The sequence below is a fragment of the Sander vitreus genome, chromosome 15 (genome assembly GCF_031162955.1).
Source record: "Sander vitreus isolate 19-12246 chromosome 15, sanVit1, whole genome shotgun sequence".
Lineage (NCBI taxonomy): Eukaryota > Metazoa > Chordata > Actinopteri > Perciformes > Percidae > Sander > Sander vitreus.
In genome coordinates, this window is record NC_135869.1 from 21946839 (window position 1) to 21963086 (window position 16248).

The 16248-nt window shown below is 39.5% G+C and overlaps 1 protein-coding gene across 1 annotated transcript; it reads left to right on the forward strand.

The window, feature by feature from the left end:
* Nucleotides 1-221: 221 nt before the first annotated feature.
* Nucleotides 222-16173, forward strand: xpo6 (exportin 6). The gene is made up of 24 exons (XM_078270058.1): nucleotides 222-988; nucleotides 1906-1996; nucleotides 2545-2657; nucleotides 3192-3389; nucleotides 5760-5919; nucleotides 6488-6565; nucleotides 6709-7240; nucleotides 7960-8086; nucleotides 8212-8321; nucleotides 8475-8583; nucleotides 8795-8887; nucleotides 10069-10138; nucleotides 10236-10395; nucleotides 10682-10774; nucleotides 11859-12003; nucleotides 12157-12306; nucleotides 12512-12701; nucleotides 12833-12988; nucleotides 13366-13480; nucleotides 13640-13811; nucleotides 14052-14213; nucleotides 14407-14505; nucleotides 14969-15199; nucleotides 15533-16173. Exons 1-24 carry the CDS (start codon nucleotides 986-988, stop codon nucleotides 15632-15634), a joined length of 3459 nt encoding a protein of 1152 aa, XP_078126184.1. The 5' UTR covers nucleotides 222-985; the 3' UTR covers nucleotides 15635-16173.
* The last annotated feature ends 75 nt before the right edge of the window (nucleotides 16174-16248 follow it).

The window sequence follows — 16248 nt, forward strand, 5'->3', positions numbered from 1 at the left end:
TATGTAAATAACTTTTTAATACGATTTCATTTTATTCATAACTAATTGCGCTTTATTTTTTTTATTTTATTTGCACACTGATACAATGTTACTCCAAAACTTTGTATTTATTTGTCCAAAAAGTGTTGTAAGATATACTGAAAATCGTGCTTTTATTATTGTGACTAACTTGACACAAGCTGATTGGTTTGGTTGATTTTTGCAGCAAAAGAGGAAGTTGAGAAGCAAACCGTGTAACCAGAAGCTTGTTGTATTCTTGAGCCGCCCTCAGCATTGAGAAGGGGAATAACAGGAACAAGCGCCGATAGTATTATATATTTAGTGTTATTACAAATGCGTCAGATGTATAACTTAAGTGTGCATATTCACCCGCTTTAAAATTACAAACGGTAAAGGCAAGTTGTCGCGACCAACAACCGTAGAAGCATGTCTAGGTTTGACAGAATGCTTCTAGAAAAGCTAGCGAGTTAGCCGTCCGCTGCAACGTTAGCAGCTGGGTAACTCAGCTTCGAACCGCTTGACATAGAAAGCCAATTAACGTTGCACATTTTTCCGGTGCTGCAGCCAGTGTTAACGTTAGATTTGCCACAGAAAATATTTCTATATTTAACCTGACGGTAAATGGAAATTACACGATGATGCAGCTAGCTAACTCATCAATTCGAGATAGCTGATTTAATCTTAAGCCTTTAGCTATGCTTGGTAAGCGAAAACACGTTTTATTCGAGCAAGGTAACATTTTGCTGTGTGTTTAACGTTTGATATTGTAAGCACAGTCAACGACGCCAACCTTTGCTAGCTAGTTTTGTGTATCGACCTAAGCAGGCGAGCAGACCATGATGAGCCCCCTCTGCGGTTACGTTAGCCAGCAACACCTAAGCTAACGTTAGCTACAGAATTTGCTAGCTAGAGAGCTAATGTTGGCTTATTAGTGAAATTAATTCGAGAACAAGTAAACTGAAGAAAGCATCTGAGCCAGCTAAACATGGTAAGTATAATTAAACGCATATTATTTACCTAGTTATTCACGTTGTCTTCCTGTCTTATTTGCTAATAGCTAACTTGGAGGCATACGATTTTGATTCGTATTTTTGAACTGGAAGACCCAAAGTTATGTTAATAATGTATTAAACTTTCTTCACATACAGTTAATCGTGTATGATTGTGTGTATTACGGTCTTCCATGTCTGTTAATCCATATAACGGTTTGTGAGAGGCCAGGTATTTCACGGGATGTGACAGTTCGTTAAGCCATGTCACGGTAACGTTACAAGACGCCCATCTTGCAAAACCGAATATTTGCTGCGAGTAGTGTTGAGCCTTGGCAAGTTGTGGCTTATTTGAGGAATTCAAACCTGCCTGTCGCAGGAGCTGCTCTAAACAATCTAAATTTGCTATCTCATTAGTGCTAGGCATAGGTCCTAGGCAGGGCCCAACATCCTCCACCTACCAAAGCGTGGTACTAGCCTACTATTGATATAACGCAGTTGTTTTTAAATTACAGAATGACCAAGACTGGGATTCTCATGCAATCTTTAATGATAAACTATATAAGCAAGCCACATGCAAGTGTGAACGGTAGAATTGCCAAGCTGTGTGAACTATATTTTCATGAAATTATGCCAAAATGTAAAGCACTAACACACACACAAACTCTCCTCTGTAAATCAGCCTACAGTTCTTCAGTTAAGCATCTGCTGTGCATGTTTAACTTTCTGCATGACAAGCACACCACTGAATTGTATCTGTAAAACGGACAGACACTGGTCATTTTGGTCACGCTAATGATTAGATGATTATGACACAAATGCAGCATTTTGTGCTTTGGATTATGCATATTTTCAAATAAATAGTCTAAATGTGTGTTTTGTACTTAACTTTACCTTTTTTTTTTATATCCACTAGGCTTCAGAGGAGGGATCACTGCGTGCACTGGAGAGCCTTATGACTGAGTTCTTTCACAGCTGCACAACCAATGAGCGGAAGAGAGAAATAGGTAAGTGTGACCTTTTTAAACCTACTGCTACGCTTTAGAAGCAAGGGCATGGTCCACAGGTATTTTCAGGGGTGTGTTTCCCACTAACCCAGGGTTGTAATGGAAACAATATAGGACTTATCTCTAAAACAATGAAAAGGGAATATATGTAATTTAGTCTAAAAAACTTTGGCAACTTCCCCCCCATGTTCAGTTTAATATTGCATTAACTTACAATTTGTAGTTACGTTTTAGTCAAGGTGAAGTAGATCTCTTTGTGGATCTCTTCTTGTTCTTTGATAAAACAGTAAAGGTTTATCCCTATGTGATACTCTTTCCCAAATTCTTTTAACAGTTGACACATATTTGGCTTAGCAAGTCAGTATACTGTAGTGTAGGTGTAGTTGTCACTGTAGAGTGTTGTGACCTGAAATATATTCTTTGTATTATAAGTTTTTAAAACCCACTTCCTGTGTTGTGACGCATTACTTTTAGTGTGTCTGCAAGTCAAGTACTTCATTGTCATGTACCTCTGTTAGAGATCATACCTACTTCCTTTTTTTCTGCAGAAGAGCTGCTGAATAACTTTGCACAGCAGACTGGAGCGTGGCGCCACTGCTTGTTCTTTCTCTCCAATACTCGGAATGAGTATGTAATGATGTACAGCCTCACAGTTTTTGAAGTAAGTCCTGCTGGTGGGAGATGCATATTTTCAGTTCCTAGTACTGTCTAGGGTCCATCTTTACCTTTTTGTGCTTTGAAAATAAGACAGTACACAGAGAAAACTATTATTTATAGGTACTGAGAAGAGAATTTGTTTCACGCTGTTCCTGTTTCCTCATTTCTTTAATTCCGCAAAACAAGTAAGCTATATGTGTAATACATTTTGCATGGGATAAAAGGCTGAACATCCTGTGACCCCTAATGACATACTTCTACCTTCTTTGATGCATAGCTGAGATATGTATGCTTATGTTTAGGTGTTTCATTTGCATTTCAATGATTTGTTTCATTAATATTTGTAGTGAAAGATGTCAGTAAAAATGTGTTTTAGTGGGCATTATTTTGTTAAAAAAAATCTTGCTAAATAAATCTTCACTCAAATGAATTATTGATTGCACAGATTATTGAAAACTGTTACAAAATATGTGTCTGTATAATTTATAGTCTCCTTTAGACACAGCTTTGATAGCTGATTGTTCCCTTTTACTTTAAGAACCTGGTAAACAAGATGTGGATCGGAGTTGCTTCACAAGACAAGATGGAGATTCGCAGCTGTCTGCCCAAACTCCTACTTGCTCAACACAAATCGGTGCCCTATTTCATCCGTAACAAACTGTGCAAAGTTATTGTCGACATTGGTCGCCAGGACTGGCCAATGTTCTACCATGATTTCTTTACAAGCACCCTTCAGGTAAGCCCTGCTTATGTTGTTTCTGCTAAGGTTTAGTGTAAGTTTCAGTCATCAGTAACTGGGTGCTGGTTGACGTTAATGCTTGTTCTTAAATAGTCAACAAAAGCTGACAAAGACAGAAGTTACAATTAGGCACGTTCGAGATGAGCCAGGCCTGCGCAGAATCGATCACCGGTGATCGCCGCCCAATGCATGCCGGTAAGATTTATGTTCGACTTGATCCCGACTTGCTCTTGACGTCATGCACACATGGACAACAATAACCTCACGAGATCAAGGCGGCTGCAGTTTTAAGAGCCAGGCGCCGCAATTACTCTCCACTGATTGCAAGACCCAGGGCATGATGGGAAACGCTGATCTAACAGCTGATTGGTTCAGAATTGACCCAACACTATGACGTTTTATGGAAACTTTTTATTGTTTTTGAATTGGAGATATTTTAATTGCTTATTTGTTAACAGAATACATGTTGTGTGGCTAATAGTGACGTTTAGTAGACTAAATACGTTCCGATTACAGATCATCTACAAAACCAGCGGGCCTGCGGTTAACAGTTGAGACCGACTCAACCTTTGTAGAATCGCAACCCTAAGTCACGCTGCGGTGGCCAATCCTGTAAACGGTGATCAAACTTGTCGGTGTGAGAGTCCCGTAGAGTAAACAGGAAACATCACTGCCTCTAGCGCTGCCACAAGAAAGTTTTAAAACACGAAACGCAAGCACTGAACTGCCCAGGAGTTTGTGTAAAAGCTGAATGAACAAAGCATAGTCAATCCGTTCGCTTGTCTCTTCTCTTTCTCCGTGAAATTAAGCTGCCTTCAAGCAGTGGGAAACGTTAAGATCTATAAACAGTCTGACGGAAAACAGTAACTGTGAAATATAAAGTCTACTTGTGCTACATTGGTGGGGTTAAGAACACAACATGATTTAACACAAATGGGCGGCTTCAGTGACACTTCCCCCACTGCACAACCCTGCGGAAAATCGCCGGATCACCGTTTCCTTGTCTGAACCAAGATTATAATCGTAAACGAACGAAATAACGAAAACTAGGTGGGGAAAAAACATTGTCGTTAACTGAAAGAAATAAATAAAAAAAACAAAGCATTAAAAAAAGAAAGGAAAAAATGATAACTAACAAACTGTATTGTCGGTTTGCAAAACTAACTAAAATACGTCTTTGTCAATGTCTTTCATAGAGCAAATATATCTTTCAGAGTTGTCATTTCCGTCCATAGACATATATACAGTTTCCGACTGGGAACCCAGAAATTCCGACGTTCAATGGCAAATTGAACACAGCATAGTCCATGGCGTCATGGCGGTACCAAAAGTCTGAAAAAGCTATTTCATTAGGACTTATGTGTGTCAGATAAAAGCAAGTGCCTTGCAATGGAAGGTGGTAAAATATGTGGACAATTTATTAAAGGGGAAAAATCCCACGAATTTGAAAGTACATTTGAGAAGCGCGCACAAGGAGGCTAACCTAGCTTACCGTAACAAGTTAAAGGAGAACGCCAAGCCCCCCTCCCCCGAAACAGAAGCTAACCCCGGTAACGTTACAGGGCATGGATGTATGGGTACAGGGCCAGGCAGCATGACGGAGGCAACCGTAGAACAGAGAGCGCTACAGGAGGGCTTTCACCGGCGACCCGATAGCTGCTGGTTAGTACATAGGCAGGTACACCACAAGCGGGAGGAAGTGTGGGTTAATATGTGTATTGATTATGGAATGTCTCCACAACTGTGTGAGTCGATTGACTTCAAAAAGTTCGCCACTTTACTTGAACCAAAGTTCAAAACACCTGTTCACGTATGTCTATTGGCTATTAAGTTTTTTTTTTTCCTGGCACATGTCACTTATACATTTTGCACTAGCGGCGGCGGCGTCTTGTGTAGATGGTTTACATATTTATGACCATATGTACATTTATGTACCGGTGTTATTGTTGAATACATTGTGAATACACACTTCTAAAATTGTATGATGTTTTTGTTGTTATTACACAATACTTTTTCTGACCTTTTTGAATCTTGGCCCTGACAAATAACCCATATTACAAAAAAGACTAAAACTAACACCAAAACTAATAAAAACTAAGCATTTTCAAAAAAAAAAAAACTAAACGAAAAAAAAAACTAAACTATAATAACCTTGTTCTAAACGCAGCCTAAGAGTAGAATTGCAGCTGGTAGGACATGACTAGTGTATACATAGATACAATGTAATGTTAAAGTAAAGTACAAGTAGTTAACACACTTTGCATTTAAACACACATCTCCCCTTTTGTGGTGTAAGTGTGCAAAATGCAGTAATCTTTATCTTTTATTGATAGAGCTTTTGTTTGTCAATCTGTTTTTGAACTGCAGTTGATCCAGTCCCCAGCTCTGGCTCCATTGGGCTTGATGATGTTAAAAACCACATCAGAGGAACTTGCGTGTCCTCGAGAAGACCTGAGTGTCGCCAGGAAAGATGAGCTGCGTAAACTGCTGCTGGAGCAGGTACCGACAGTGCTTGGACTGTTGACAGGTGAGAACAACCTTTTAATACCACCTTTGTGCAACTTGATTTCTGAATGTAAATAGATTTCTCATTTGTGTCCCAGTCCCAATTGCTGGTAGGTCAGTAGTTCAGTATAGAAACAAAAGAACATGTTGGGCAAGAAACAGCAAAGAGACGTGTGATCTTACTGTTTAATCTATAGCACTATCTAGTTATGGGGCAGACCTACTGGTTGATGCATGCACATGGTTGTATATAAAATGAGTCAGTTAACAGTGTTCCCTCTATGCAAAGTCAGTGTTAAGTGTCGCATTTAAGGGATGTCTGAAATCCAATAATTTTTTTTTTTTAGACTGAGCCACATCTAGAGAATTGCAATTTGAATTGGATATAAAACCACCTATGGTACAACCAGCTTATGAGGTTTAAATCTGACTTGTACAATTCAGTTTCCATGTGGTTTTTGATGCCCAAATGGGACTTAAGATAACATCTGCTCAACATTTTAGTCCAGCTGCCTGTCAAAGCAAATGTTTTGAAGGCTAACCTTCAGTTTATGTAGATAATTAGGTTATTGTCATTTCTTGTTTTGCAGATATTCTTGAGACCTATTGGGACAAGCACAGTGTCATAGCTTCCACCCCGCCTCCCTCACCCACCTCAAGGGAAAGTGGTGAGTGGATTGTCCTTTAGTTACATAAAACTGCAAAGACTTGCTAGTAATGTGGTGAGAATCATGGAATAGTTGTTGCTTGTTTGTATTTCGGTTTGTTGTTGTGTGTTAACAAGATTGTTTTTTTTTGTTTCTTCAATCAGTGGAATTGCTGGGCAGTTTGTTTCAGGGCAGCCAGTACTCAAAGCTGCTTTGCCAGCCCATGGCAGCATTGGACAATGAGAGTCAGCAGCTCTGCTGTCTCGTTTTGGAGTGTTTGGCTCACCTGTTCAGCTGGATCCCTCTGTCCACAAGCATCACACCCACCCTGCTGGCATCCATTTTCCATTTTGCACGTTTTGGTTGTGATCTTCGGACAAAGGCCAAGACAGGATGCTTCATTTCCTCAAACTCCTCCTCCTCTAATGGTCAGCTAAATCCTGGGACAATGCTACCAACATCGAATGGAGGAGGGCGAAATGGACAACAGAGTGAGGGCAACAAGGTGGATCGTGCCCGGCTTGGTGTACTCGCCATGACCTGTGTCAACGAGCTTGTGTCAAAGAACTGTGTGCCAATGGATTTTGAGGAGTACCTGCTGCGCATGTTCCAGCAGACCTTCTTTCTCCTGCAGAAGCTGACACGAGAGAATAACGCCCATACTGTCAAGAGCCGCCTACAGGAACTTGATGAGAGGTTTGGCTCAGTCTATTAGTTGACACCAATATTTGTGCATATGTCGGTGTTTGCAGACTAGAGTGTATTCTACCATGACAACTTCACCATGAGATATGCAGCTGGTCATATTTACTTTTCTTGTACTCAAAGCTAATTTGCAGTCAGAAGGTGCATTGTGGTATTTCTTAGAATCTCTCAAAAATGCCTTTGTTTTCATCACTGCTGCTCTCTACACTAGCTCTATACAGCCATGTAGCACAGCTCCGTCACATGATCATATTCTTTCTACCTATGTTTAAAACTGCGCCATTATACGTAACTTTAAAACTTGTAACTTTTAAACACTTTGTTTTCTTTTTCAGTTGACTTGACAGTAGCTGAGATTGATCTTATGTCTCTATGGTCCCGTTAGATTTTATACATATATGTTGGCTGTCCCATACATAAGTCATTTAACTTAATTTCATCACCTCATTTGTGGCCATTATCAAACAAGTTTGATATTTTATGAGTGGTCTTGTAGTATATGTAGATAGATACACGACCCGCATTGTCACTGTCCGTTGTCAAGATGGATATTAGGGCTGGGAAACATTCTCTGACAATTTTGGGTCCCCAGTCTTGGATTAAGAATTATTATTATTATTATTGTCAAGCATTGGCTATATAAGGTAACTTACAAGATGTTTGTTAACTTTCTGTTTTGTTTGGTTAATGTTTTCTCTTTCATCTTGCAGTTACTTGGAAAAGTTCACTGATTTTCTGCGCCTGTTTGTCAGTGTTCACTTGAGGCGGATTGAGTCCAGTCCTCAGTTTCCAATTGTAGAGTTTCTTGGCCTGCTTTTCAAGTTCACCTTCAACCAGGTAATGAGAATTGTGTCAAGCAGTCATTTGCATATGCAGTACAGCACAGGATTTGAATTCTACAGGTTTCCTTCAAAGTATGAGTACTGACTGCTTACAAAACCTGTTTCTCTTTGGTTTAACAGCCTACCCATGAAGGCTACTTTGCCTGTTTGGATATATGGAGTATCTTTTTGGATTTTCTAACAACCAAAATCAAAAGCAGACTCGCTGACAGAGAAAGTGTTCTAAATAGGTAAGTTGCTCAAAAATGTACTTATCCCTTTTACTCTTGGAATGAATGCAACCTTATAAAACACAGGCAATCAAATGTATAAAATGCCTGATGTATTGTTATTCATTTGTTGTTGCTTTTGTTTGCTTAATATATTTTTGTATGGTTGAATAGGTACAAAGATGCCTTAGTTCTGCTATTGAGGGAAGTTCTGAATCGCATACAGTTCAGATACAATCAGGCCCAGTTAGAAGAGCTGGATGATGAGACTCTGGATGATGATGTAAGAACAATTTACCTGAATTTCACAGTCAGTTGCACCTTTTTTTTTTTTTTTTTTTTTTAAACCTAAAACTGCATGTCCTGTGTATCTGTACAAAAATGCTATAATAAAAGTTTATTATATTATTCGCATATTAACCCCTTTAAGATAGGCACACATTACAAAGGCCTACTTCAAAGTCTGAATATTCTCCTTCATTTGGTAACTATAGCAACAGACTGAGTGGCAAAGGTACCTGCGTCAGAGTCTGGAGGTGGTAGCCAAGGTGATGGAGCTGCTCCCATCCCATGCATTCTCTACTTTGGTAAGAGATCATAGTTGGTGTACCCTTGACATTTTGTAAGGTTTTAATGCATCTTTAAGTGGACTTCAGTATTACCATTTTAAAATTCCAGCTGGTGCAAATTAGCTGCAGGAGTAGATTTTCTTCAACAGTGACGTGTAATAGTACTTGCTGGGTTCTTAATGTGTTTGGTGGCTGCAAGAGTCCCTAGAACTTTACAACACTAAACATTGTGCATTAAAGTAATACTGACTTGGGAAGATTATACTAGACCAGTTGGCCTTGATTGGCTGCAATGTGTGCATTCAAATTGTGCATCAGGTCACCTCAAACATATTAATGTAGTCAATAGTTTAACCACTTATCAAAATGATTGTAACGTATGTTTATATTTAACTGCAAGTACCCACAACAATTATACTTAATAATTCATGCTATGTTACTAGTTAATGTTTATGTACAAGGTGAAGGTCAAATTTCAGTTAAAATGTTTATTAACCAATAGTAAAAATCTTAACATTGCTTTTTACTCAGCTTAAATGATTTCTTAAATCTGAATATAGCATTAACAGTGAACTTTAACAGTGCTACGGCAGAATTGGAATGACATTTTACAGAAGTTACGTACACATTTGACATATGAGAATTATGTGTTTCACTTTGACTACAAGAGACAGTTCAGATTCCCTAGCACAGCACTAATACATCACAACATTTTATAAGAATGTAACACAATCAAAACCCCTTTTTTAGGTATTAGTTGAGGTAACGGTTTGTCTTTTGGTGGTAATGTTAGTCTTGGTTTAGTTTAGCTTTAAACAACCTGTCAGACTAGAACACAAATCAGGCATATTGCAATGTTTAGTAAAATGCTGTATCTAGTCAATGTGCTATCATACTGAAATTGAATTCTGTTAAATATGATTCCATGAATTGGTTCCTGTTTTGAACCAGTTCCTCCAAAAGATTGTCTTGGGTTCTGAGGTTACGACACTGCATTCGTCTTCTTGTGTGTCTTTTGATTGTGCGTGTGAAGTTGCGTGTTTGTATGTATATAGCATACATTAAAAAGAAAATTAAAAATATTCCAACGAAACTGAATTATTTTCACATGGCTATGGATGTATATTATTACATGTCAAGAAATGTATGGTGATATATCCCAGTCAGTGACCTCCTCCTTATTCATCTTTTCTCTCCAGTTTCCAGTCCTCCAAGATAATTTGGACGTATACCTGGGTTTGCAGCAGTTTATTGTCACCAACGGCACAAGTAAGAATTTGTTTTTTGAGGTACATTCACATTGAGTGATGCTAATTTAATATATAGTAACATGTTGTGATGACCTATCATGCTGTCCTTTTTTCAGATCGGAGGCTTAATATCTCTGCAGAGAATGATTGCCGTCGACTTCACTGTTCTCTCAGGGACCTCAGCTCTCTACTTCAAGCTGTCGGACGCTTGGCTGAACATTTCATTGGGGAAGTTTTTGCTGCACGTTTCAATGATGCCCTGGTAGTGGTGGAGAGGTCAGTGCTCTAATATTCGTCCAAAACGTTAAAAAGTGATTTCTGTGCCTACATCATGAGATTATTTTTATGTTTCAAGATGTTTCTAATAGTACACAATAAATGTTGACTGAATCTCAACTCGCTCTTAAGTCGGTTGGTTTCTGTTTTGGTGTTCTATTTAAATAGTTTAGTGTTAAAATGGTGTGCACTTACTAATAATAATTGGTGGTGGTTGAATTTCTGTTGACTGTTGCTCCATTCAAAGAGCAAAATATCACTAACCATGTGAACATTGTTTCTCAAGGTTGGTTGAAGTGACTTGCTACGGCTCTCAGACCAGCCTTTATGACCTGGAGACCGCTGTGCCTTCTGTGCTCAAGCCAGACCTCATTGACGTGTGAGTATCGCATGTTTAAAGCAAAACTCAACCCTAACATGGGTGTCACACTATTTGTATATGAGAACAACTGTTTCAAGTCTCAGTTACAAATGACAAGACTACACTGTTCTGTTATCAAATGCTTTTGGCAGAGTCACACAAATAATAAGGGAACTGAGTGTGTGAGCAGAGTTTGTGGGATTTTATACACTTAACAGCCGTGTTTCCCAGCATCAACAAAAGCCAATTGAATAGCAGCCCTGGCTGTTTGTTTTGGTATAGTTACCTCTTCTTTATAGCTTAATTACCTCTTCTTTATAGCTATCAGAGCTACTAGTTTACATAATGAAGCTCCAGATAAATCTTTGATTCATTTTAACTAGGGCTGCAAGATTTTTTTTCGTTTCATCGTCTACATCGTGATGTGCGCATGCACGATAGTCACATCGCAGGACGTTGATCTATCTATCGATCGATCCATACACAGTATGGCTATATATTTAGTGTAAAACACTACAAATGTTTGTATGAATAGAACTGTACAAATATAAAGGCTAGGCATATATTATATACACACAAAACGCACTCTATCTGCGTGGATCGGCTCTTTATCTGAATAAGCTTTCCGTAACATTAGATTAACCACGGCGCTGCGGATATTCTCTCTCTCTCTCTGAGAACGGTATCCGGGTCACAAGCCGGAGCATCGAGGACGGACAAATTTAGGAAATGAGAAAGGCCCAGTGTTTTGTTTTATTTACGCTGCAAAGACGAACTAAATCACCTTATTAATGCAACGTAATCCCGCCATCTCCTGGCCATTTTTCACCGCAGAAAGCTGCTACGAGCCAGGCTAAAGCTAATATAGTTAGCCTAAAGAAACAAGGGGTCTGTCCCAACTAACGTTACGGTTCCGAGCCGCGATGCTGTAAACGTAACACTAATCTACAGCAGAAGTCTGTGTGTGATATAACGTAATTTACACTGATTTAGGTGTTTTTGGATACACAGTTTGTTGCTAGTGCGTGACATGCAGGTCTGCTGTTTTATTGAGTTCATCAGTGTGTGTGTGTGTGTGTGTGTCTGGTATTGTTTATTACAGACACGCACAGGCTCTTGCTGCTTTGCAAGCCTACTCTCATTGGCTTGCACAGTTCTACAGTGAGGTCCACAGTCAAAACCAGAGCCAGTTCATGAACCTCATTACATCGACAATAGATGCCAGTAGCCCACTCATCACAGCAAAGGTATCTTGCCTTATACTCATTAAATATGATTTATACAGAAAAATGCATGCATGATGTTTAAGGTTGGGCAGAGATAGTGAAAAGAGAAACGGAATGGAGAGTGATGTTACCAAATGGTTTTCCTTTCAACACTTTTTCTGTCTTTATTTTCAGGTACCTGAAAAGTTGCTGCTCTCAGCATGTCATCTGATGGTTTCCATCACCTCTACAGTGAGGCCTGTGTTCTTGGTCACTTTGCCAGCTGTTCGGAACATCTTCAACCTCATTACTGCAGAGAATCAGACCCGCAGACTTCCCCAAGAGGTACATGTTTTTTGTTTTGCATAGAATATGTTCCGACTTGATTATTTTTTATATATATATATATATATATATATATATATACATACATACATACATACATACATACATACAGTAAGTTTTGAGAAGTAGCAAAGTATGTGTACCTTCATAGGACTTCCATAGTTTATAAGATGGCTGACTGGCAACTTCTATTTTATGCATACAGGCTCACATGTTGGTGTGTAGGGCTTTGTCCAACATGCTGCTACTGCCGTGGCCGAATTTACCAGAGAGTGAGCAGCAGTGGCAAACCCGCTCCAGCAACCATGCCAGCCTACTGGCGGCACTCGCTCGTGAATATAAGGGAATAAGAGGGACAGTAAACATTACTCCACGGCAAACCGATCTGAATAACAGTCAGTATTTCTTTCTCTTTGTTTTGTTACTGTTGGTCTGTTTTTTAAATTGTACTGCTAGCCTTTTTCACATCTTTTCATTCTTTATCCTGCTGTAATTGTGTTCTCTGAATATATTTTTTCTACTCCAGTGAAAGCGGTGATACAGCAGACCCTGCCTGTGCTTAGAGACGTAGTGGACAGCATTTCTGGGGAATCCACCAAATCGCGTCAGATCTGTTACCAGAGTCTTCAGGAATCTGTCCAAGTGTCCCTCAGCCTTTTCCCAGTGTTTATTCAGCAGCCAGGTCTGTGTCTCTCTCATCCACAGAAGGGATTTTGAGAACAGTAACACACAAAGCAGAAGGGGAGGGGCAAAGCCTGATGTCAGGCTTTATTCTGGCAAAGTACTTGGTTGCGCCAGACTACCTTACTATAGACCTGGCTTTCATCAGCACAGCAAGCAGCAATGCACACAAATGTCAACGCTTACTTTTTAATTCTTGACTCTTCTTAATTTTAAATCCTATTGTTCACGTAAAAGAAAATATTAGGAGGTCCTCTTAAGAAGAGTCCTATGTCTCAAGTTCAGTGCAAAACCATACTCTGTTCAGATTTCAACAAACTTCGTCACAAAAGGTTGTCTCACTGGCTAGCTTTGTTTATTGTCACTTCTCTTTCACAGATGTGACAGACGAGATGTTGGCCTTCTTCTTGACGCTGTTTCAGGCGTTGCGAGTCCAGATGGGTGTTGCCTTTACAGGACAGATTATTCACACTTTCCTCAGCATGTTCACCAGGTAAAAAAAAATAACAATAGGGATTTTTACTAGTTGTAGTCCCAGTAGTATTATACCCTGTCTAGATGGATAAAGTTTCAAATGACATGGGGCAAACACTGAAAATGCTGGTATCACTCTCAACACTAATTCATGTAATGTCACTTGTATGTGCTCCAGGGAACAGCTGGCAGCCAGTATTTTGCAAGAGGGCAGTGCAGGGTGTAGAGTGGTACAGAAGTTCCTGAAAATCCTGCAGGTGGTGGTGCAAGAGCCTGGTCAAGCTTTCAAGCCCTTCCTACCCAGCATCCTCTCTCTGTGCATGGAGCAGGTTTACCCAGTTGTGGCAGAGGTCAGTTGGTGTTCACCTGTCCTGTGTTAATATTTATTCTGGACTTTGATTTTGTTTGCTTCTGCATTGATTAGCCTGCTAGCACCTAAACTTAGCGTGTGGAAATCTTTCGGAAGTCATACAAAAATGTACCTACAGTTAAATAGGAACAATGTGGAAAACCAATATAAAAAAAAAAAAATCTAATTATTATTTGGTCTGTGGAATCAAGACACTCTTGTCTTCTCTTGTCTTTGATAGAGGTCTTCCCCAGACGTCAAGGCGGAGATGTTTGAGTTGCTATACCAAATACTTCACCAAAACTGGAGGTACTTCTTTAAAACGTCAGTGTTAACAAGTGTCCAAAGAGGAGCTGCTGAAGAGACCATGGAAAATGAGGCCCAATTCACAGCTGCTATGCAGGTGTGTTTATGCATGTGGCTAAAGTCATCATACCTTTTTTAATAGAACAAGAAAATCTACGATTTGACCTTTTTGTGTAAGCTTCCATATACAATGAATGACATTAGCTAATTGTGCTACAGATAATGGATAAAGTTATTGTTAAATCTATCTCCACTTGATTTCCTGACTGGTGCTGAAATGTCTTTTCCAGGCTTTTGGACAGTCTTTCTTGCAGCCTGACATCCACATCTTCAAGCAGAATATCTTCTATTTGGAGTTACTCAACAGCAAGCACAAGTTGTATCACAGAGTAAGTTGAGATTTTATGTCAGTATCTTTGTTTTTAGAGGCTAAACAGGTCAGTGAGTGGAGTTGTTCACTCACTAGCAAATTCTGAATTTCACTCATTCTTCATTAGCAGTCTGCAGATTGTTGTCGAGGGTCAATTTTTCATTATCAGATGTCCTTTTTTATGAGGTTTTACATTTAGCCTACATTTGTTAGCAGTAAAACTTGTTTGATGTAAAAATTGTCTTTTATTTTATGTTGGCCATCGCATCTCGTTTTGACGGATATAATCTCGTTAGTAATCAGGAGGACAGAGAACACAGTGGCATTCGGATTATATATTATATTCTCATATGTCCTTGTACGCCTGTAATTAAGACATGTGGCCCCTCATTCACACATTGTCATTGATCGAGACCTTCAGTGAGGGCTTATAACCAATGTATAGATTCCATTGTCATCACTTTGTTTTTATTGTGCTTTAGAAGCTTTTCCGGACCTCGATGCTCTTCCACTTCATCAACGTGCTGCTGCAGGTCCTTCTCCACAAAAGTCACGACCTTCTTCAGGAGGAAATCACCCTTGCTATTTACAACATGGCCTGTGTGGACTTTGATGCCTTCTACTCTGCCTTCATGCCAGAGTTCCTCAATGGCTGCCAAGGTGTGGACACCAGCCAACGAGCTGTTCTCGCACGCAACTTCAAGCTTGAACGGGTAAGCATGACATTGTTTTACTAACATTGTTTTTCTTCCCACGTAACTGAATAATACTGAAATCACAGCTTCAAAGCTAACATATGCATTGACCTGTGCATTTTGTAAGTTATTCTCTACCTAATGGGCAACCATGACAATGTATTTTGCAGGCTGTTGGCACGTATGTTGCATTAGACAAAGACAGAGTTAACTGTTATATATGATGTGGCAAGGCGGCTTTGATTTTTCCACAACATGCTGCATGGAAATAATACAACAAATCAAGACTACAGTGGTATTTAAAAGTTTAGCCTTTTGATTACTGTTGAACTTTTCTCTTTTTTTCTCAAGGACTTGCCTTCATTCACTCAAAGCGTGCAGCGGCTGGTGAATGACCTTCGCTACTACAGACTGTGTAATAGTAGCCTGCCGACTGGCACCATCAAGCTATAGCACAACGACTGCTGGAACCACTCCACACATCGATGATCTTCAAGGACTGCCTGTGCTGACCACTTTGCCCAACACTCCTACTCCAATCCAGCTTTGCTCCGTCTATTCAAAGTAATAGGAAGGAACAACACGCATCGTATTGTTGAGTAGTTGGAGGTTGAGGATGCTGCTGATGTTTCTCTTTGATCTCTACTGTAGAAGGTTGGCACGTTATTTTTTTAAAGCAGCGCCCTCCTAATGTGTTGCCAATGATAATTTGGCAAGAAATGTAAACCTGGTCTGCAGTTGGCTTTTGCCCAGACCTGGAGCAGTCTGAGCCAGGCCTTCTTTCCCATACGTCCACAACCAAGCTGGGCTGGGACTGAGCACTTTCAACTCATTTTGAGTTTTTAAAATGTCTGCTTTTATTCATTTTGCCTTTTAATTTTTTTCATCTCCAAAGGAGACAGACTCTCAACTTAAGATCTTTCATATCATTCCATTCTGAAAAAGTGAAAACCTGCTTGATTAATAAAGTGCTTTTTTTTTAGTAAAACTCACTCTTGCAGTGGTTTGTAAGAATGGTTGTATTGAGAGATTCATAGGCTTGTCTGTATGTTTACACTGTTATGCTT